The 23,293-nt window shown below is 45.9% G+C and overlaps 1 protein-coding gene across 1 annotated transcript in view; it reads right to left on the bottom strand.

Moving 5' to 3' along the window:
• The window catches only part of ABCB8 (ATP binding cassette subfamily B member 8), a 397,400-nt gene that overhangs the window by 159,390 nt on the left and 214,717 nt on the right, over nt 1–23,293 (bottom strand). Inside the window, exons 4-8 of the mRNA XM_069210769.1 lie at nt 7,979–8,073; nt 7,568–7,673; nt 6,246–6,407; nt 5,761–5,846; nt 2,690–2,787 (exon numbers count right to left, since the gene is read on the bottom strand). Of these exons, the coding sequence (XP_069066870.1) occupies nt 2,690–2,787; nt 5,761–5,846; nt 6,246–6,407; nt 7,568–7,673; nt 7,979–8,073 (547 nt within the window). The remainder of the gene's footprint in view (nt 1–2,689; nt 2,788–5,760; nt 5,847–6,245; nt 6,408–7,567; nt 7,674–7,978; nt 8,074–23,293) is intronic.

Below are 23,293 nucleotides of genomic sequence, written 5' to 3'. Positions count from 1 at the left end.
AGGAGGACAGGGTCGGGCGAGTGCCTGACATCCACGGACAGGGGGAGCCGGAAGATGGAAGCCTGCGTCTCCCTGGGTCCAGCTCCTTCACTCCTGTAGCTGGCCAGGTAGAGCGAGAGACGGGGGCAGTGGAAGCGTCTGCCTCCTTACACAGGTCTGCCTATCACAGCATAAGAGTGGGAGCTAAGGGAGGGGGAAGCCTTAGCTCCCTTCCCTCCACCGCAGCCTCTGACTCTGCCAGATGGCTTGTGTTGAGAGAGAGAGAGGCAGATACAAGTCCACATATCTTGAGGAGAGCAAGAGTCGAGGAAGAGTGAGACGTTATGGATTATGAGTTGAAATGCTGAGGGCAGGAGGCCTCTCCTGGTATTTACAATTCGCTGCCGCCACATTGGGTTCAGAGACACTTCCAACATTCCAATGTTATAATCCGTTTGGGACAGCAGCTAGATCGGCAGGAGGGTTTGCCCTTCTTAGTTTACACAATTACTATCTGGCCTCTCCATTGAGGACGAAACAAAATGGTCCAAGAAGGAAGCAGGCACGCCCTTGTCTGCTCTGCATCATGCCAATGTCAGAAGGCTATAATAGGACCTCTTCCGGCTACATAAAATTGAGAGACCATTAAATGCATACATCTTCACGGCTGTTAGCACAACACTTAAGGTATGGGATTGGGGTGCTAAGAAGCTAGGCTACACGACCTTTCCATCAGCACTCATGCCTACATGTTTTCATAAAGGCTTTACACCGTCCGTGTACGCATGCCCATTTGATGATGGAGAAAGGGAAGGTGTAGCATCATTTCAGACCTTTTCCATTATGTGATTAAAACCATTCAGCAATGCAAAAAGAATTCACTTTCGGGGCAGCTACACTACGTGCAACTGCGCCTCTGAGTCTTACATTTCCCTATGAAACATGCAACCGCGAGAAAAAACTATTTTTTTGACAAAGTGACTGGGAAACGTGTAGGGACTATGTGGGCGGAGGTTGGGGCGTTGTAGGTGACAGTTCACATTTGACAGAATTGCCAAAACTTATGACTTTTTGGAAAGAAGTGAGGAAAACTTCTTTCCAAAACTAGCTTTCAATTACCCTTTAACCCTTGAGCATTTGTCCTGTAATTGAGACCAAACAATTTTGGTCATATCTCCAAACCAAAGTGGTACATAACCTACCCTTACAATGCCTGAGGGCAGTGAAATCAGAGATAGTTTCCATTGGAAAAATGTGGCACCCCCATGGATTTAGCATGTGTTTCACAGGCTGTGGGCAATACTTGGTATGGGAAAATGCTTGAGTGACCTGGCAGGAAAACAGCTTGCGTTTGAAGGACAGTGAGCACCACTTTTGCAATACCTTGCCAAGAGCACAACCTAAAATAAGCATCCGTCAAGAAGCAGACTCCTTGGCCCGGTCACATGTGTTTTCAATGAAGCTGGAGGCGAGAAGGGATATATCCTTTTTATAGCATCAAGGAGAAGAAAAAATGATCCTCTGCTATAGTAAATGTACGCTGATGGCCTGTGGACATGCTTTGAGGTGGGGCAGCAGAGCATTTGGCTGATAAATATAAGATGATTCTGAATACTCTCATTAGATTATGTATGTGTGACTGTCATTCAGTGTTTCACTGAATTAAAATAAATACACATTGGACTGAAAAATTGTGAAAGAAAGATGTAGGTGGAGCATGTCTGAGTGGCTACAGGGTATCAGACTGGATGAGGTTTAAGAGTGTACATGGGCAGGATAGATGACAGTCATAGATAGGATAGCAGGTATTTGTGGATAGTGGATGAGAAGAATTATACGGTGAGTGAGGGTGGGTATGAAAGAGTGTGGACGGAAGAGAGGCAAGGGTCGTTAGTTGGAAACTGGGGATATGGTGAGTGGGAAAGGGGAGCGTGTGTGATTAGGCTGTGAATGTGAGTGTGTGTGGCTCGGTCAGAGAGGATGATGACGAGTGAGTAGGTGGAAAAAAAGAGCTGATTGCAACGAGAGAGGAAGAATGACTACGATGGAGTTCTGAGATTAAATGATTTTCCGTTATGACAGTATTCAAAATTAAGCGGGCTCACTGCAAACAAATTCAACAAATGTGTTGAGTGCTGTTTTATGACCTATAGCATTAGATCGCTTCCATTTATGAAGTACATTTTTAATTTTCACTCTGCTGACATTGCTGATGCTTACACATTTAGTAATGGGGCTACAAGTTCTGGCTTGCAGCTACTGGCTCATGGGACAAAAACTTAGCTTGCAATAAATGTTTGTAGGAATTATTAAATGCTGTTTTATGGTTGTGTGCATTTGCTACCGAAGACTATTTCAGAATGCTTACATCAATGAGACTGTAAAGGGTTAGGGATAGTCAACATGAACAGAACTGGAATCGGTGAGGTGGAGTTTTGGAGCAGATGCTTGAAAATTAACAGAACGTTTGTGAAATAAAATATAGTTTGATGGAAAAGAAAAAAGACCTTCCCCATCAAGTTTGTCCATTTGGCCTTCTACAACCCCATCATATATTCACCCGAGTTATCCACTTCTTTGATCCTTTTACTTTGTTTTCGTAGGTGCTATCAAATGACTGACTAATCTATAATAGAGTGGAGACCTGCCACTAAACCCATGAGTCAGTGAGACCCTGACAATAAAAGGAGAAAAGAAACAGTATACTCACAGTTCAGGGTGACGTTGGAGAGTCCTTGGAAGACGGCGATGCCCACTCCCAGCACTTCGTTTGCGCGGCAAGATTTATCCACTTCTGTAGAATAAAGCCTTGAGAAAGAGAGAGAGATAAGTCAGCAGCAGAGGTCACATCCCATTTTTTAATGGTCTGGCCTGACCACGCTGCTGTCACAATACAATTATGGAGGCATTGTTAGAGAAGGGCTTTGGCTCTGCCCTCATGTTGGGAGCCAGGTGTGCATGGTTTGATTGGACAGAAGCTGTCCACACAGCTGTGATATTTTCATTTATCTAGCTTCCCGCACTTCAGCTGTCAGGGGTGCACACATGACTCTGTAATGCTAGTAAAGTATCTTAGATAACCAGAGAATTTATTATGTTTTTCTCTGGCAGCTGCACAGATGGGATGAGGGCAGTCATTTAGCTCCATGTGTGTTTAGATTTGGCTTGACAGTGCAACTGCCACCTGCCCTTTTAAAATACACAAGTATTATTATACAGGTCTTTGCTTCCACACAAATACATATCCGTTCCCATGCTATTTACTTATAATGCTTCATATTACCATACAAGATTCCTTTAAAATCAGACCTATTGGCATGGCCAATGGTTGTTTAATATGTATGTTATCCCAATCCAAAAGGACATCTGTAATTTGGTTGGTTAATCCTTTTCGCTACTAGGTTACACAACCTCTCAAATGCAGAAAATGTCCCACCTGACATGTTAGCTGTACTAAAACTACACCAATATGAGCAAAAATGTACAGCCCTTCACTTACTAGGTTAACCACCAAATCAACAAGGTGGATTCATTAGCTAGGTGTGGTGAGCAAGATCTACTACAGCATTATATGAGGTAATCAACTTGCTAATATACTTTAGCAACTCTGGACCATTTCAAAATCGCTATTGTGGGGAGCAAGATATTTCTATTGTGCCCCCAGGGTTTCTTTTATTTCTTTTTTTTTTACTTTTGCACTAAAGGATTTCCTGATAGGTGATAGAGATTTATCCTGTTGAAAATTACAAAAGCTTAAAATTTACTGGGAACTGCCGATGGACAGGCTGCCAGCTCAAGAGCATGTGAGAAAATCTGATATTTCCTCTGGAGGTTAAAAAGTAAATTACCATTGCTGCTCAAGGTACTACACATGTGCCTCAAATGCATTCTTATAATTATTCATTGCAAATAGCAAACAATACATTTTCTATGCACAAACCAAGTCCACTTCTCCTCTACGTCCAATCAAGGTTTGCCAGTAATTGGCTTCTAAGAGCTATGTAGATACTTACATGGAAAGAGCTATCAGGTCCGTGATGCGTGTTTTTAAAAGCAATTTTAGTGCCAATCATAACCTTTCAGAAGAATTCAAGGCACAATGACGAGTCGTATCCCACTTTCAGGAAATCAAGTTCTTGGATGCTAACTCTATCATTTTTTTCCCAAGAAATGCATGAGACCCGAATTAAGAACTACAAAGGGAAAAACATTCATGCTGGATGGGGACTACATTACTATGCCCTCCCTCTCCAAATATTAATGTGTATATTATGTGGGAGTTGCATATGCTGCTGGTGTAGCTTCTTTTTCCTATTTTGCAAAGCTGAGTTTTAAAGAAGTTGTACTTGTCTGGCTTTGGTGGCTCAGTGGACAAATATAGCCACAGATGGAATCTGCGTTTTACTTCTTGGTCACAGGTTCTAATGTAACTAAACCTTTCTTCCTCCAGAGGTTGATAAAGTTGGGCAACAATACACTTCTGTTACTCACCACTGAGATACTCGGAGTGAACGTGCCCTTTACAAATACACATTTGTAAGTTTTTTTATGTTGGGTGGGGGTGGTTGGAGGGAGTGTCATCTTTGGAGATGGTTTATGTGTGTTCCTAAGAATTGTTCAAGGTTTGGGAACCAAACCCTCTTGTTGCATGGGTATCGGATTGGTCTTGGCATACATCTTTAAAGGATTTAGTAAGAACCAGCAACAGTAGGTTTCTCAATGGAATTGGCACCACCAGTTTTCTGTCACCTACATTAAAGAGCAAGAATGCATCATGCTCCAATCTGCAACAGGAAGATTTCACCCATCATTTCAGAGACTGTATTACATAAAGTGACCTGGGTGGAGGGAACCGTATCATGTGAGTCCATTTTCAGCATGCAGGAACACTTTGGTATTACCGAAAAGGGTGGCAAACTCTTGCATGGTCCCTTCTGTAACACAGATTGCGCTGGCACACATATAGCACCAGTGGAATCCTAAGGAGCATACCCCATAAACATTAGATTAAAACTTTGCTTGTATGTCCTCACTGTATTATAGGCTTAGGCCCAGAGGCAAAGAGGCCACCATGAGGTGCACCTCAGACATCCCCTGAAGGTGGGTGCACTCACTAACTGCACCCCCCTGCAGAGGGATCTCTGTCCTTTTCAAAGCAGGCTGCATGCCACCTACACTGTGAAAGGCACAGCTGCTGCAACAAACAGCTGCTTAGGCTTTCACTATTGCGCTGCCCCCAGTGCAGACGCAAATACGAGTCTGCCCTAGGAGACGCATATTATCTGTAAGAGGGTGCAGTGTCTCTGTTTGTGTTTAATTAAAGGTGCACCTCAGCGCAAACATGGACAATGCATCCTTTAGGTCAGTGGTTCCCAACCTTTTGACTTCTGTGGACCCCCACTTTATCATTACTGGAACCTGGGGACCCCACTGAATCATTATGGAATCCGGGGACCCACCCCGAGGAATCATTACTAAAAGCTGTGGACCTAATCTGTTAAAATTATTTAGTTTTCTAAGCAGTCGCGGCCCCCCTGAGGAGGCTTCATGGACCCCCAGGGGTCCCTGGACCACTGTTTTATGTAATGCAGCCTCTCGTCTCTAATGCAGGCTTCTAGCCTCCTACTTATAGCAAAAATAGCAGAATCTCCTAAGTGGCTAGTTGCTGTAGCCTCCTGCAAGAAAAAGTTTAAGTATCTTTTCCCTTATCCAACATCTCTGGTTTCTGTGCTCTCCTGTAACAATGGCTGATTTGTTAGAAGTTCTGAACTCCATACTTACTCTAGCTCCTTTTCTTCCATAGCGAAAGCTCGAACTGTCCGTACATTTCCCAATGCCTCATCAGCCACTCCTGTTGCTCGGGCAACCTGCAAGTGAGAAGCAGAATCCATCATCATGGAGAATGGCAATACTCTTGCCTTGGAATGAATGTGGTGATAGCGGGGGCTAAGATAAAAGTCAAACCCTGTGCCACATGGTGGGCACAGAGGATACTACACAGAGTACAGTACACATTTACGCTGGCATTAGCCTGCTGGATAGCAGGAAGGCAATGGCTGCTACCTTCACTCACAACTTGATGGGGTACAATTAAACAATAGGTTGTGTTGTTGTGTTAAGTGTTTGAATAATGGGGGTACCTGGTACAAAATTATCACTGCTACATGATAAACCAGACCAAGAGGTCTATAATCCCAGAGCCGCACACACACACGTGGAGGGCTGTCTTTTAGGGCTTTGTGCATTTTTAGCGTTTCTATCAGTACCTGTTCCTGTGCTCGGCGAGAAAGCTTCCTTAGAAAAGAGCCAATCAAGGCACCAGCTCCCACCAACGTTGGTACCACCACAACCATCAGCACCGTCAGTTTCGGGGAGATGAGGTAGAGTGAGATGAAGCAGCCAGTTGTCTGGGTGATGCTACGTAAACCCTGAGGATGGAAACAGAGGATTTAAACAAGCCTTAGCAGAGAGGAGAGTTCGATGCAAACAGCCACCGTGGAAGGCAAATCTGGCACACAAAGATAGTGCAAGTGCCGGGTGTACAGAGAGCAGTGCGTGAGAGTGCAGATGCTACACGGGCCAGTGCAAGGCCAACAGGAGTGTGTGGAGCAGGTGCAAGGTGCAGTGCAAGAGTGTAGCGGGCTCAGTGCAAGTTTGATGGGGCTTGTGTAATGTGAGTGCACACAAAATATGCACAGAGCAAGCAGTGTCAGTGAACAAGCATAGCGATGAAAGAGATACAGATGATGGACAAAGGCAATATGTGTGCTATCATGTTCAGAGCCAGGAGAGAAGAAACACTGCAAATGGAGAAGTATGTCACAGGGACAGTGCATACTCTATGTGGCGTAACTCCTCTGGCAGACTACCAGAATCATGGATTGATCCCAGCTGCATTAACTCCTGTAGGAGTTTTTCAACTCTATATTAAAATATTGGGGCTTTTTGCCTCTTGTTTCTCCTTATTGTACGGGTAGCAACCATATTGGACTGTTTGTTTCCTGACTTAAGTTGTGTACATTGGACCTTCTCGGATCGTTTGCAACTTTGGATTTACCTCTATGGTTGGCATAGCCGTATTGCATTGGCCTGAAGAGAGACTCATACATTGTTTTCTTTAAAAGGGTCGAAACGTTCACAACTCTCACATACCAAGTCTGGCCATAGGATAAACTATTGCCTAATCTATTTTGAATCTCTCTCAAAATGATTAAATCAGTCTAGTTGGATTGTATAGCACTGTGTACATTTTTACACACTCGCTGCTCACCATCTGCACCATGCTACTATATACAGCGTATATCAAAGTAATACAATTTCTTTGCCTTTTAAGAATTGACCATCTCAGTTTTGCTCAGTGTGATTTTAACAATTTCACCCGTATGTATTTGTCTTATTGTTTAAGGGTGACATCTTGGGAATCATTGTTTTTTAAATCATATACACAAGTTTCCTCGTAGGGTTTTGGATCTACTGTGCATTTTGTGCAGGGACAATGCAACCACTGCAGAGAAAAGCAAGACCCTACCGGGAGCAGGCAAGGAACACAGCGATGGACTGATGCAAACCCTGCATGAAGAAGACTCACCTGGGAAATAACAAGCTTAAAGGAGGACTTAAACTCCTGAACATCCGAAGTGAGACGATTGACTAGATGACCAGTTTTATGGGAATCGAAGAAAGCCACATCCTGCCTGAAAGAAGAGGCACATACAACTCTGAATTCAAGATGAGGTTCAAGTTCTTGCATAAAGCACTGGTGCACAGCCTTTGGGCACATCACGTAAGCACAGGAGTGGTGCACAAGTATTCACCAATGAAGTACGAGTAAAAAACACAGCAGAGGGTAAAACAGTGAGGTATGGTACATTTAACCAGAAAAAGAGGACAGGGTGAGAAACTGGTACTCAACTGGATCCTGGAGTCAGCATAGAGGAGCCAGAGAGAAGCAAGGAAAGTGTTAGAGAACCAACAAAGATGGTGACCTGTTTAAAATTACCTGAGCAGAGACGAGAAGAGTTCCTTCCTCATTCTGGCTGCTATTCTCTCACCAACCCGAGACAGCAGGATAATATACCCACAAGTCAACAGCCCCTGCAAAAAACATGACTAGTGAGACATACGCCACTACTGTCTTTTCATGGTAATCAGCTGAATGAAGACGAGGGTATGTATGAGTACTACCTATACGTCAAAACCGTGCCCCTTAGGACAGAACTAGATGGTTGAATAGTAAAAGGAGATGATTGAAGCCTCAGAATATAAAACATCTTAAGATGATGACCACAAGGGGTACTTTGATGGGGTAATTCAGCTACCCTCCTATTTTGGTATTATTTATTTATTTATTTAGGTAACAATTTTGTGCTCAAAGGTATTCGCAAGGTTTAGACAGAACACTTTGAAAAGTACAAATGAAAAATTCTGATGGAACACTGATCATTGAAAGATTAGATTTCAGTAAATAACAAGACTGAAAAAATGACCTAGGAAGAGTGGGATTACTTCAGTAGGTTGTTGGAACCTTAATAAGTTTGTGTCGTTTAGGCAACAATTTATATATTTACTGTGAGAAAGTAGCCTCTTTGTAGCATGGTTACCCTTATTTTTGGCCTGTTTGTCAGTGTGTTTTTACTGTCTCAATAGGATCCTGCTAGCCAGGACCCCAGCGCTCATAGTTTGTGGCCTATGTGAGTTGTCAGTATGCTTGACTGTCATGGAGTTCTGATACCCAAAACTCCAGTGCTTATGCTCTCTCTGTGTACCAAATTTGTCACTATAGTTTAGTGACTCCATATTCCAACTCTGATTGGCACAATGGACCCCCCCTTATAGGTCCCTAGTATATGGTACCTAGGTACCCAGGGCATTGGGGTTCCAGGAGATCCTTATGGGCTGCAGCATTTCTTTTGCAACCCATAAGGAGCTCATACAAACCTTTCTTCAGGACTGCCACTGCAGCCTGCGTGAAATAGTGCACACACTATTTCACAGCCATTTTTCACTGCACCAGGTAACACATAAGTCACCTATGTGTCTAACCTTAATTTACTGAAGGTTAGGTGCAAAGTTACTGTTTATGAGGGCACCCTTGCACTAGCAAAGGTGCCCCCACATTGTCCAGGGCCAATTCTCCGGACTTCGCGAGTGCGGGGACACCATTATTCGTGTGCACTACGTATATATCAATACATATATGCAGCTTCATAATGATAACTCAGAATATGGCCATGTGTGGTGTCTAAGATCATGGAATTGTCTCCCCCAATCCATATCTGGTATTAGGCACCCTGGGGGCTTCACCATGGACCCCCCAGTACTGCCAAACCAGCTCTCTGAGGTTTCCACTGCAGCCCCAGCTGCTGCCACCTCACAGACCGGTTTCTGCCCTCCTGGGGATTGAGAAGGTCAATCCCAGGAAGGCTGAACAATGCATTTCCTTTAGGAGAGGGGTGTTATACCCTCTCCCATTGGAAATAGGTGCTACAGGCATGGGAGTGGTATCCTCCCAGAGCCTCTGGAAATGCTTTGAAGGGCACAAACTGTGCCCTCCTTGCATAATCCAGTCTACACCAGTTCAGGGACGTCCAGTCCATGCTCTGCCGCAAAACTGGGCAAAGGAAAAGTGAGTGACCACTCCGATGCCCATCACCATACCAGGGGTGGTGCCCAGAGCTCCTCCAGAGTGTCCCTGGCATTGGCCATCTTGGATTCCAAGGTTTGGGAACCCTCTGAAGACCTCTGAGTGGCCAGTGCCAGCAGATGATGTCATAGACCCCTCCTGATAGGTGCATATCTGGGTAGGTTGCCAATCCCCCTCTCAGGGCTATTTAGGGTCTCTCATCTGGGTATTTCATCAGATTCGGTTTGCAAGATTCTTCCAGGACTCCTCTGCATCCTCCGCTTCAGCTTCTGACTGTGGGATCAACTGCGGACTGCTCCAGGAACTGCTGTAACTGCAACAAAGTATCTAGGAAGACTCCTGTGACCTGCAACTTCAGCACCAGGCAGCAATTGCAACAGTTTCCAAGGTGTGCACACTCTGAGGACTGTTTGTCTTCGCCCTGCACCAGAAGAACCAAAGGAATCTCCAGTGGAGTGAAGGAGTCACTTCCCTGCTTAAGCAGGCACCTCTCTGTGACGACAACCGGTACTCTGAAACTCCTCTCCTGTCGACAAGCGTGATCCCTGGAACACAGGTGGTGGGCCGAAGTGGGCCAGACTGTCCAAAGGTCCAGCTGTCCAAATTTGGTGGAGGTAAGAGCTTGCCTCCCCATGCTGCAACAGTACCCCTGTGCACCGCGTCTTCTGCAGCTCCTTGGGCTTCTGTGCACTTCTTCCAAAATTTCTCCATGCACATCATAGCCCAGGTCACCAGCACTCCATCCTGCAACGCACAGCTCCCCGAGTTGTTCCCCGGCGGTGTGGGATCCTCCAGTGTAGTGCTGTGACGACCGCACTTTGCATCTCCTTTGTCTCTGTGTTCTGGAACTCCTGTTGGCGTTGCCTGGTCTTCTTAGGGCTCTCTGAAGTGCTGAGAGCCCCCTCTCCTCAGTCCGAGTTGAGGCCCCCAGGTCCCTCCTGGGACCAGGCAGCTCCTCTTTGACGAACACTGCATACTTGCTTGAACCAAGGCATTGTTGGCGGAATCCAGCGATGCAAACAACCTGCATCTAACAACTCGACGTGGGACATCTCATGCACCAAGGAGGAACGCACAACTATCTTCTTTGGTGCATTTCTGTACTTTTCTTCCAACCGGAGAATCCACTTTTGCACCTTCTTCCAGGTTGGCAGGGGCTCCTGTTCTTCCAAGACTCATCTTTGACTTCTGGACTTGGTCTCCTCTCTCCACATTTCTTCAGCCCCAGGAATCCATTGGCTGTTGCTTGCAGTCTTGATTGGTTCTTGCATAATTCTTCATCACGACTTGTAGTGTGTTCTGAGGAAGCTTGTTGTACTTTACTCCTGCTTTCCTGGGCTCTGGGGTGGGGGTACTTTACTTACCTTTGGTGTTTTCCTACACTCCCAGTGCCCCTCTACACATGCCTTGGGGGGAATTCGACATTCGCATTCCACTATTTTAGTATATGGTTTGTGTTGCCCCTAAGCCCATGGCAATCTATTGTATTTTCTACTGTTTGCACTATTCTATGACTGTGTACTTACCTGATTTTGGTTACTAGTGTATATATTGTGTATAATACTTACCTCCCGTAGAAGTATTGCCTCTAAGATATTTTTGGCCTTGTGTCACTAAAATAAAGTAGTTTTATTTTTGGTAACTCTGAGTATTGTATTTTATTGTGTAAAAGTACTGTGTAACTAGAGTGGTATTGCAGGAGCTTTGCATGTCTCCTAGTTCAGCTACCCCTAGACAGCGTAAGCTGCTAGAACACTGCCTACATTTCACTAATAAGGGATAACTGGACCTGGCATAAGGTGTAAGTATTTTAGGTACCCACTACAAACCAGGCCAGCCTCCTACATTTACCCTTAGAGTATTGAACAAGTTACTTACTTTCATTAATACTCTTTTGGATGAGTACACTCTCTCACTGCTCATTTCTTCCTCACATTCAGATTATCCTTGGGTGCAGACTGTACCTAGAGAATTTGTCAGCAATACCGGCATGTGGCACAGTGTGGCTCCATAAGGAGTCCACACAGCCCTGGAACTGATGGAGCTGAGCTGCAAGTAAGTGCCATCCTTGCACACTCATGTCATTTTCTTGTATCTTTCTTGTACCTTGCTATATCTGTGCTCCAACACACAGAGCACAAAACTATTGTTTGAGGCAGTGTACTGATCATCTACCTGGGGAGAACACTCCATAGAAAAGGGAGGATAGTGAATAATCTGCAGCTAGCTAAAGTTGCCATGAAAAAGTGTTACAGAAGGTAAGTAACATGTTGTTCCGATGGATACTTCTAAATGCAGATACCTCACTTTTAGAATAGACACCATAGCAATCCCTTCTGAAGGTTAAGGGTATGGAGGGGTGCGCACATTAAAACGTTTTGCAACACAGAGTGGTTACAGTGACCTTCCCATTGGACCTGGCTGTCAAGTTAGTAATGGCCAGGCTGTGACGTGGGCACTGGTGAATATGTTCGTGAATGTATGCACCAATACTCACATCACAGCCTGGCAAATGTGCAGAACAGCCACCCCTCGCATCAGTGTCATTGTAATGGCCTTGGCCCTGGTGGAATGAGCATGCAGGCCTTCAAAGGTGCTGGTTCTTGGCCAGCGCATAGAGGATTTTGATGCAGATGTCTCCTCTGCTCTGCTTTGCATTTCTTCACACCACAGAACCCCACAAGCATCTCATACTGCTATCTTGTGTGTGATCAGTGTAAATGCTTAGTGCCCTTTTAGGGTCAAGATGATTGAGCCACTCTTCCGCTTTCAAGGGATGATGTGGTGCAAACAACATTGGCAGAGTGATCAACTGGCTGATGTGGAGAGCAGTCAGCACTTTAGGTAAGGTCACCTGGAGACTTAGCACTAATTTGTCCAGAAAGAAGGTGATGTAAGGTTGCTGTACCAAAAGCACCTGAAGTTCACTAATGTGGTGCATTGGTATTATACCAACGAGGACCAACTATGCAGAGGCACCAATGGCACGCACATGAGAACTATAGACACCAGGTAGTGGTCCCACTAAGGCATCACAAATGGTTTGTAAGGACACAGGAGTCAAACCTTTAAAAAATGTACGACTACCAGTGACTTAAACAAGGACAGTTGGTCTGGCAGACACAATTAATCTGCAAGGGCCACAGATAACTTTTCCATGTGCCTGTGCAAGACCTTGCCGGGTAAAGAGCGAACAAAAGAACATCAGACAGTTTAGCCTGCAAGGGGGCTACTCTTCAGTCACCACACCAGGCAACAAATTTCTCCCAGTGCCCAGCATAGATCGAAGGGCACCTGGCCTCCGGGATAACATCAACCATTTCAGTTAGCAAACTGAACAAATTATGTTGCCACAGCTCAGTCCAATACATGGAGATGTAGGCTGTGGAAACTGAGATGTAGAACCCAGCTCTACTGCTAAGAAATTAGGTGCTCCTGAAGTAGAAGCCTGCTAGGAGAATAAATGCTCAGGTTCTTTAAGTACGACACCCTCCTGCCTTATCCGGAGAGGAGTGAATGACTTGGGCCCAGTATTCCTCAGAACTCGAGGCAGGAGAGGAAGCGGTGGAAATGTGTACAGAAAATCTTTGGTCTACTCCTCTCAGAATTAGTCTCCTAACAAGTGCTTTGAAGGAAACTCCAGCCTGCAGAACTGTTGACACTGTTTAGTCTTGAAAGTGGCAAATAGATCTACTAAGGCTATTCCTCGGTGCTCGAAGATGCCCTATGTCACCTCTGAATGAAGAGGTCACTCCAAGTCTGGCAGTTAGAGTCTCTGCCAGTTGGTCTGTGGTCCAGCCACTGCCACAGGCCTAGGCATCTCCTAACACAAGACTCAGGACCCCCACTCCACCCTTCTTGTTGCATTAATACACAGTGGTCTTGTTGTCTAAGGGGACCTTGGTGAGTTTCCCTTTAATGGAAGACAGATAGATATTTGCGACCAGACAGATAACCCAAATCTCCGGATGACTGATAAGGAGCTGAAGTCAAGAGGTCTCTGATCATTGCTTTCCCCAGGAGCCCCCTACCCAAAGCAGCAGCCACTACCTCAAACTCTGGGTGGGTAAAGGAGAGTGACCGGCTTTGGGTCAGGTAGGCACCCGCAAGCCACCACTGCAAATCCCACACTCTCTTCCTCAAAATCTGGCTGGAATCAGTGGCATCCCTGAAGTTCAGCTCAATGGCACCTGAGGTCCCACTTCAGCGCCCTTATGTGCCACCTGGCATGGGATGAGGAAGTTGTATGAGGACAGGAGACCATGAAGCAGCAGAGTCATCCATACCAAAACCAGGATTGATCCTGAAATATCAAGATCACATCCTGAATGTGTTGAACTGGATACGGAGGAGAAAAGGTATTTAAGGCCACAGTGATTAGAATTGCCCCACTGAATGGAAGTCTCAGTGTGGGGGCGAGGAAGGACCCTGACTGGTTGAAGGTGAAACTCAATACTGTCAGGAGTCAGGCAGTCGTCCAAAGGTGATCAACAAGTGACAGCAGCAAGACTGCCTTTAGCAACTAGTTGTCAAAATACAGAAATAAATGTACTCCAGACATCTGAGGATGGGCAGTGACAATCACTTTTGTAAACACTCAAGGGGCTGGGATAAGGCAGAAGGGAAGCACAGAACACCAGAAAAATGCAAGTGTTTCTGGCCCACCTTGAACTGTAGTTAAGGCGTTTGAGATTTCAGGATGACTATATGGAAATTGATGTCCTGCAAAACCAAGGACTCTATCCAGTCCCCAGAGCAGAAATGATATGAACTTACATGAGAATGTTTAACTCATAATTCCTCAAACATGTATTAAATAGACCTAAACTCCTTACACTTACCTTACACTTACCGGAGGGACTGGAAGACTGCTGTCCCTCTTGGTTACAGTCGGTTCTACCGATGACGCAGCCTCGAAGGGACAGATTGAGCTTCAGCAGAATAGGTTGTGAAGGCTGGTACTGCAGTTTCCCCACAATGTCATTAGGAGTTCAGAAGCGTTTCCATGGTCTAATTCCAAAGAGGAAACAGCCTGCTACATAGGTCTTGAAGATGTGCCTGGGCATCCAATTCAGCAAGAAGTCCAATGAAGGGCATGACAAATGACCACTAAGCAAGCAAACATATTGATATTCCTTGGTTATCCACAATAATAGAACCTTATTCAATTGGTCCTGTTCCCTGATCTGGTTGAGAAACTCCTGGCAACAATCAGAATGTTCAAGTTCTCTGAGGAGAGGTTTAGGTGGTCAAGGGCTAGCTTCACAAGGACCAAGTACTCAAGCACGAAAATTGTAAGGAGAAGTGAAGAGTAGATGTATATAGCTACTCTGACAAAATGGAGGATATTCGAGAACCAGAACTGGCAAGGCTAGACTGGAGCCACCAGAATTATGGGCCATCTTTGATCTTAAGCAGGAGTCTCACAATCAGATCCATCGGAAGGAGGGCATAAAGAATGTTTATATCCAGTCCAACAAAACGCCATCCCCCGAGAAACATTTCCCATGCACATTCACAGGCAAGCAGATCTGGTAGGTCACAAAGCGCCCCAGAACTTCAAGAAAGGATTGAAGAACTTCTTGATAAAGTTGCCATGATGGGAGAACTGAAGACACCGGCTTAGGCAGCTTTCCGTTTGCTGACCTACTCAATACGAAAAACGAGGCAGTTGGTCCTGAGTGAAGCATTCTGTCAAATTTGTACTTCCAGCTGGCAGAGTGATGCAGCATAAGCGTCCTTTTTTTCATTATACAGATTAGGACTATGGTGGTGTCCTTATGCACCATCATCACTATGTACAATACCACTAAGAGGAAAGTTGTTTTGGTCAGAAGCCCCACCTGAGATCCAGCAAATTTAAGACTAAGGATGAATGAAATCTGTCTCATATGGAACTGAACCCCCCACTAAGCTATCCCTCCATCCACTCCAAATGAAGATAGAAAAGTCAGTTGTGAGTGAGATTTTAGTGAACGATATAGTTGAAATCCCACTGCTAGGCTTGGAGTATGGCTCTGCCATCTCAGAGTTAACATGAGGGAAAGGCAGACTGTGATGAACTTAGTAAGACTGTCTAGAACATATCCTAAAGTTAATCTAGGAGGAGAAAACAGTGCATGTGAGGCCTATGGGGAAAACTTAATGGAAGGTTCCCTTGACACCTTGTTAATTGCAGCCAGGTGCAATAACCACCTGTTTTTAAGTTTTTTAAAAAAATGTACTTCAGGGAAAGAGAAAACATGCCACCTGGCTCAATATAGTGATACTGCATTATTTTTACTAAAGCAACGCTTGTTTTTTAATTAAAAATGAACAAATTACTTGTGTTTGGTAGTGCTCTCTCTCTGGTGGCTACTCTATATAACCACAGATTCCTCAACTTTAGAACATCCCCAGGTGCTAGACTGGTTCAGAAAGATATTTCAGCTTAGTCCCTGTGCACCGATAGGTGGTCTTATGTGGCTGTGTCAACTCCCCTCCTCACTGGTAGTGACAACTAGAGCCTTATGTGGGTGCCATCCAGGAGTGCTGATTTCAGTTTCTTTCTGGACATCGCCCTCATGCCCAGTCGTGGAGCCCAACAGTAATCAACTGTGCCAGTGTGCAAATCTCTAATTCTGGACCTTTTGAGATAGAAAAGGGTCCATTCCATAGCACGGGCGGTGGGACAAATGTGAGAAATGTGCAGTTAGATAGAGTATCCAACAGTTTCCGCGTTACCAAAGGGAATTAACTTGACCTTCTAGCCACAGATTCCTCACCTTTAGAATAGACACCAAGGCAGTACCTCCCAACATGGTGGACTGTGTAATGTATCAGACCAAAAAGTCCGGCAGAGTCGAATGGGCAAAAGGCTGTTCCCGGAGGACCGGGCAATCAAGGCAGTAGTGCTTTGTGAATGTGCCCACTACTGCCCACGTTGCAGCATGGCTGCTATCCAAACCAGACACTCCACATGGAAACACTGCAATAACAGCCTTAGCCCTGATCGAATTGGCCCTCACCCATTCTGGAGGCGGTTCCTTGCCATTGTAAAGTAGATGTTAATACAAAGGACTATCTACCTGGACAAGATCAGATTTTGCAACACTTTGCTGTTCTTTGCTGCAGAGAATCCCTCAAAAAGTTGATCATCAACTGTAGGGAAATGCCTCTTTTTGCATGATCACCCCATAATTTTTAACTGATGCTTAAAGTTTTTCAACTGAGAGAATGCACTGAGACCAGCTAGCTAGACCTCAGTGCTAGTGTTGTAACTCACTAGAAATGGAATCTTGAATTGGCTATCCCCAGTTGCCACAGACGGACTTACTTGTAGGCCCCTGATATATGATACCTAGGGATAACCAGGGAATGTAAGACAGAGTATTCACCCAAGGCTGCAGCAGTAGTTGTGCCACCCTGAGTGTGGCAGAGTACGAATTAGCTCCCGGCCTGCCACTGCAGCCTTGAAGAGCACTTGTAAAACTGCTAGTTCGACTTTGCCATTTAAACCAATGGCAAAGCCCCCACTTCCCTTTACAATTACAAGTCTTTCCTAAGGAAGGCCAACTGAACCCTAAGGCAGGGAGTTGTATATTATTAAGTAGGACATATATCCTAACAGCAAAATCCCACAATGGTTGCCCAGTCTGTCCATTGGCCTTCGGCAGCTGTTGGCCACCAGACAGCCTCCTGCCCTGCTGGGGATTAGTGTGAATGGCTCTCAGGCTCAGAAGCAATATATGCCAGCTCTAAGGAGAGTTGTTACCTTCTCTTTGCAGGATGCCACTTAGGGTGTTGGCCCACAAGGCAAGCTTCAAAGGCGAAGCCCCATTTGATGGGCAAATGTGTTCACACTCCTGAAGTGTTTAGTCTTTGTTCAGGTAGACAGGCTAGTGGCAGGAACAGCGAGGGGAGAATAGTGCCCAATCTGGTTTTTCCATCGTCATGTAGCCAATGGGTAGCCACCAGTCTCAGATGGGCGACCAAGTTCCTAAAATCCAAAGATTGGTGCAAACATCTTGGGAGTGGGCTGAGTAGTGCACTCTGGAATTGCTAGATGCGACACATAGCCAGAAGTCATCACAGGGCAGGAGGAATTCTGGCAGCCCATTGGCTAGTGACCACATCATCCCCTCAGGGCACTTTCTGGGCATAAATATGACACCCCTGAATCTTAGATCACTAAGGAACCATAGAAAGGATCGAAGAAAGAGTGCCCTGCTGACCCCTGCTGACTCCTGAACTTGGTGAAGAGAAGCTGCACTGACTGCTGGACTGCAGCTGCTGCTCCTTAGGCTAGCAAAAAGCGAACTATGCCTGTGGTACCTGGCTTGAGAAAAAGTCACTCTCAAGCCCCAGACAAAAGAAGTGACCCAAGGTCAATCACCTGAACCCCTCAAAGCAGAACCAGGGCAATCAAAGCTGAAGCAGGGCAGCCCGCTACACTTCAGTTGCCACTTCTGACTGCCCCAGGCAACACCAAGAGACCAATTCTTGACAGCCAAAAGTTGTGCCCGAGCCTGCCAGACCCAGGAGTGTCATCTAACCCAGATTGGCCTCCTAATGGCTCAAAAAGAACTTCTAGGGATCCCATCTTCTGTAGCCAAAGTCAACCCATCTTATCCATGGACTCAGAAATAACCACAAGGACACCACCGTCGACCGCACAGCACCCAGCGCATCCTTGAGTATCCACTGCATCAGGACCACTCCATTAAAGTCTATGGCAGTTGTGATGTAAAGTTCAAAACTGGACTGGAGAATGCTTTGGTGACCAGTTAACTGTCCAAATACTGCTAAGTATCCGCCTGGCCTTCTTTTAGCTGGATTAGTCAACCTAGTAGGGATGGAGTAATTGAACACAAATCTTTCAAACATTTCCAAACTTTACAGTTACCAGTGCTTGTTTGCAGTTGTGACTAAAAGTATTGAAATTCACACTTAAAACATTTTTATCTCCAGAACCCTGTGGTTAATTCTGTTCATCTTGGACTCTAAATATTCATGAAAATATATTATATTTTTATAAATTGGAGTCAGATTTCTTTAGTGTTGTCTGACTTTCCTATTTCATTGTTCGGTGCTTCGAAATGCTTCACACTAGTTCCTTTACTTAAGCCTTCCTGCTTAAAGCACCAGGCACCCAGGGCTGAGCTAAAAATTTAGCAAATGAGCCTGACTGGACCCAAGACAGTTTTTGCACATATATTACGTGGTATGGTTGCACAATCATGCCATATATTACACCCAAATCTTCATCACAACATGATGGTGTTGATGGCCCTGATGGTACATGTAGGAGGCTGGACTGGCTTGTAGTGAGTACCAAGGGGTACTTGCACCTTGCACCAGGCCCAGTTATCCCTTATTAGTGTATAGGGTGTCTAGCAGCTTAGGCTGATAGATAATGGTAGCTTAGCAGAGCAGCTTAGGCTGAACTAGGAGACGTGTGAAGCTACTACAGTACCACTTAGTGTCATATGCACAATATCATAAGAAAACACAATACACAGTTATACTAAAAATAAAGGTACTTTATTTTTATGACAATATGCCAAAGTATCTTAGAGTGTACCCTCAGTGAGAGGATAGGAAATATACACAAGATATATATACACAATAGCAAAAATATGCAGTATAGTCTTAGAAAACAGTGCAAACAATGTATAGTTACAATAGGATGCAATGGGGAAACATAGGGATAGGGGCAACACAAACCATATACTCCAAAAGTGGAATGCGAACCACGAATGGACCCCAAACCTATGTGACCTTGTAGAGGGTCGCTGGGACTATTAGAAAATAGTGAGAGTTAGAAAAATAACCCTCCCCAAGACCCTGAAAAGTGAGTGCAAAGTGCACTAAAGTTCCCCTAAGGACAAAGAAGTCGTGTTAGAGGAATAATGCAGGAAAGACACAAACCAACAATGCAACAACTGTGGATTTCCAATCTAGGGTACCTGTGGAACAAGGGGACCAAGTCCAAAAGTCACAAGCAAGTCGGAGATGGGCAGATGCCCAGGAAATGCCAGCTGCGGGTGCAAAGAAGCTTCTACTGGACAGAAGAAGCTGAGGTTTCTGCAGGAACGAAAAGGGCAAGAGACTTCCCCTTTGGTGGACGGATCCCTCTCGCCATGGAGAGTCGTGCAGAAGTGTTTTCCCGCCGAAAGAACGCCAACAAGCCTTACTAGCTGCAAATCGTGCGGTTAGCGTTTTTGGACGCTGCTGTGGCCCTGGAGGGACCAGGAGGTCGCAAATTGGACCAGGAGAGAGAGGGGACGTCGAGCAAGACAAGGAGCCCTCTCAGCAGCAGGTAGCACCCGGAGAAGTGCCAGAAACAGGCACTACGAGGATGCGTGAAACGGTGCTCACCCGAAGTCGCACAAAGAAGTCCCACGTCGCCGGAGAACAACTTAGGAGGTCGTGCAATGCAGGTTAGAGTGCTGTGGACCCAGGCTGGACTGTGCACAAAGGATTTCCGCCGGAAGTGCACGGAGGCCGGAGTAGCTGCAAAAGTCGCGGTTCCCAGCAATGCAGTCTAGCGAGGTGAGGCAAGGACTTACCTCCACCAAACTTGGACTGAAGAGTCACTGGACTGTGGGGGCCACTTGGACAGAGTTGCTGGATTCGAGGGACCTCGCTCGTCGTGCTGAGAGGAGACCCAAGGGACCGGTAATGCAGCTTTTTGGTGCCTGCGGTTGCAGGGGGAAGATTCCATCGACCCACGGGAGATTTCTTCGGAGCTTCTAGTGCAGAGAGGAGGCACACTACCCCCACAGCATGCACCACCAGGAAAACAGTCGAGAAGGCGGCAGGATCAGCGTTACAGAGTTGCAGTAGTCGTCTTTGCTACTATGTTGCAGGTTTGCAGGCTTCCAGCGCGGTCAGCAGTCGATTCCTTGGCAGAAGGTGAAGAGAGAGATGCAGAGGAACTCGGCTGAGCTCTTGCATTCGTTATCTAAAGTTTCCCCAGAGACAGAGACCCTAAATAGCCAGAAAAGAGGGTTTGGCTACTTAGGAGAGAGGATATGCTAGCAACACCTGAAGGAGCCTATCACAAGGAGTCTCTGACGTCACCTGGTGGCACTGGCCACTCAGAGCAGTCCAGTGTGCCAGCAGCACCTCTGTTTCCAAGATGGCATAGGTCTGGAGCACACTGGAGGAGCTCTGGACACCTCCCAGGGGAGGTGCAGGTCAGGGGAGTGGTCACTCCCCTTTCCTTTGTCCAGTTTTGCGCCAGAGCAGGGCTAAGGGGTCCCCTGAACCGGTGTAGACTGGCTTATGCAGAATTGGGCACATCTGTGCCCAACAAAGCATTTCCAGAGGCTGGGGGAGGCTACTCCTCCCCTGCCTTCACACCATTTTCCAAAGGGAGAGGGTGTCACACCCTCTCTCAGAGGAAGTTCTTTGTTCTGCCATCCTGGGCCAGGCCTGGCTGGACCCCAGGAGGGCAGATGCCTGTCTGAGGGGTTGGCAGCAGCAGCAGCTGCAGTGAAACCCCAGGAAGGGCAGTTTGGCAGTACCAGGGTCTGTGCTACAGACCACTGGGATCATGGGATTGTGCCAACTATGCCAGGATGGCATAGAGGGGGCAATTCCATGATCATAGACATGTTACATGGCCATATTCGGAGTTACCATTGTGAAGCCACATATAGGTAGTGACCTATATGTAGTGCACGCGTGTAATGGTGTCCCCGCACTCACAAAGTTCAGGGAATTGGCTCTGAACAATGTGGGGGCACCTTGGCTAGTGCCAGGGTGCCCTCACACTAAGTAACTTTGCACCTAACCTTTACCAGGTAAAGGTTAGACATATAGGTGACTTATAAGTTACTTAAGTGCAGTGTAAAATGGCTGTGAAATAACGTGGACGTTATTTCACTCAGGCTGCAGTGGCAGGCCTGTGTAAGAATTGTCAGAGCTCCCTATGGGTGGCAAAAGAAATGCTGCAGCCCATAGGGATCTCCTGGAACCCCAATACCCTGGGTACCTCAGTACCATATACTAGGGAATTATAAGGGTGTTCCAGTAAGCCAATGTAAATTGGTAAAAATGGTCACTAGCCTGTTAGTGACAATTTGGAAAGAAATGAGAGAGCATAACCACTGAGGTTCTGATTAGCAGAGCCTCAGTGAGACAGTTAGTCACTACACAGGTAACACATTCAGGCACACTTATGAGCACTGGGGCCCTGGGTTACCAGGGTCCCAGTGACACATACAACTAAAACAACATATATACAGTGAAAAATGGGGGTAACATGCCAGGCAAGATGGTACTTTCCTACACAACCCCCCCCCCAAACGAAGGACAATAAGACTAGCCATGACCTGATGAGTCTTCATTGTCTAAGTGGAAATATCTGGAGAGTCCATCTGCATTGGAGTGGCTACTCCCAGGTCTATGTTCCACTGTATAGTCCATTCCCTGTAGGGATATGGACCACCTCAACAATTTAGGATTTTCACCTTTCATTTGTTTTAGCCAAAGTAGAGGTTTGTGGTCTGTCTGAACAATGAAGTGAGTGCCAAACAGGTATGGCCTCAACTTCTTCAGAGCCCAGACCACAGCAAAGGCCTCTCTCTCAATGGCAGACCAACGCTTTTCTCTAGGGGTCAACCTCCTACTAATAAAAGCAACATGTTGATCCTGGCCCTCAGAATTAAGTTGTGATAGGACTGCCCCTACTCCTAATTCAGATGCATCAGTTTGGACATAGAATTTTTTAGAGTAACAAGGGCTTTTCAGGACAGGTGCAGAGCACATGGCCTGCTTCAGCTCCTCAAAAGCTTTCTGACAGTTTGCTGTCCATAATACCTTTTTAGGCATTTTCTTGGATGTGAGGTCATTAAGAGGGGCTGCAATGGAGCCATAGTTCTTAATGAACCTCCTGTAATACCCAGTGAGGCCTAGGAAGGCTCTCACCTGAGTCTGAGTGGTAGGGGGAATCCAATCAATAATTGTTTGGATTTTCCCCTGTAGTGGTGCAATCTGTTCCCCACCAACAAGGTGTCCCAGATAAACCACCTTACCCTGCCCTATCTGGCACTTTGAAGCCTTGATAGTGAGGCCTGCCTTTTGCAGGGCCTCTAAAACTTTCCATAGGTGGACCAGGTGATCATCCCAGCTGGAGCTAAAGACAGCTATATCGTCCAAATATGCTGCACTGAAAGCTTCCAGCCCTTGCAGGACTGTGTTCACCAACCTTTGAAAAGTGGCAGGTGCATTTTTCAAACCAAAAGGCATTACAGTAAACTGGTAATGTCCTCCAATGGTAGAAAATGCAGTCTTAGGTTTAGCATCTTCTGACAATTTGATCTGCCAATACCCTGCAGTCAAATCAAAAGTGCTTAGATACTTGGCAGATGTCAGTGTATCTATGAGCTCATCTGCCCTGGGTATAGGGTGAGCATCAGTTTTGGTTACCAAGTTGAGACCTCTATAGTCTACACAAAACCGCATTTCCTTCTTTCCATCTTTGGAATGGGGTTTTGGTACAAGTACCACAGGAGAAGCCCATGGACTTTCAGAGTGCTCAACCACTCCTAGTTCTAACATTTTCTGGACCTCTTGCTTTATGCAGTCCCTGACATGGTCAGGCTGCCTATAGATCTTACTTTTGACAGGTAAACTGTCTCCAGTATCTATAGTGTGCTCACACCAAGAAGTGGTACCTGGCAC

The sequence above is a fragment of the Pleurodeles waltl genome, chromosome 10 (assembly GCF_031143425.1).
Source record: "Pleurodeles waltl isolate 20211129_DDA chromosome 10, aPleWal1.hap1.20221129, whole genome shotgun sequence".
NCBI lineage: Eukaryota > Metazoa > Chordata > Amphibia > Caudata > Salamandridae > Pleurodeles > Pleurodeles waltl.
This window is presented reverse-complemented; position numbering and strand designations above follow the sequence as displayed.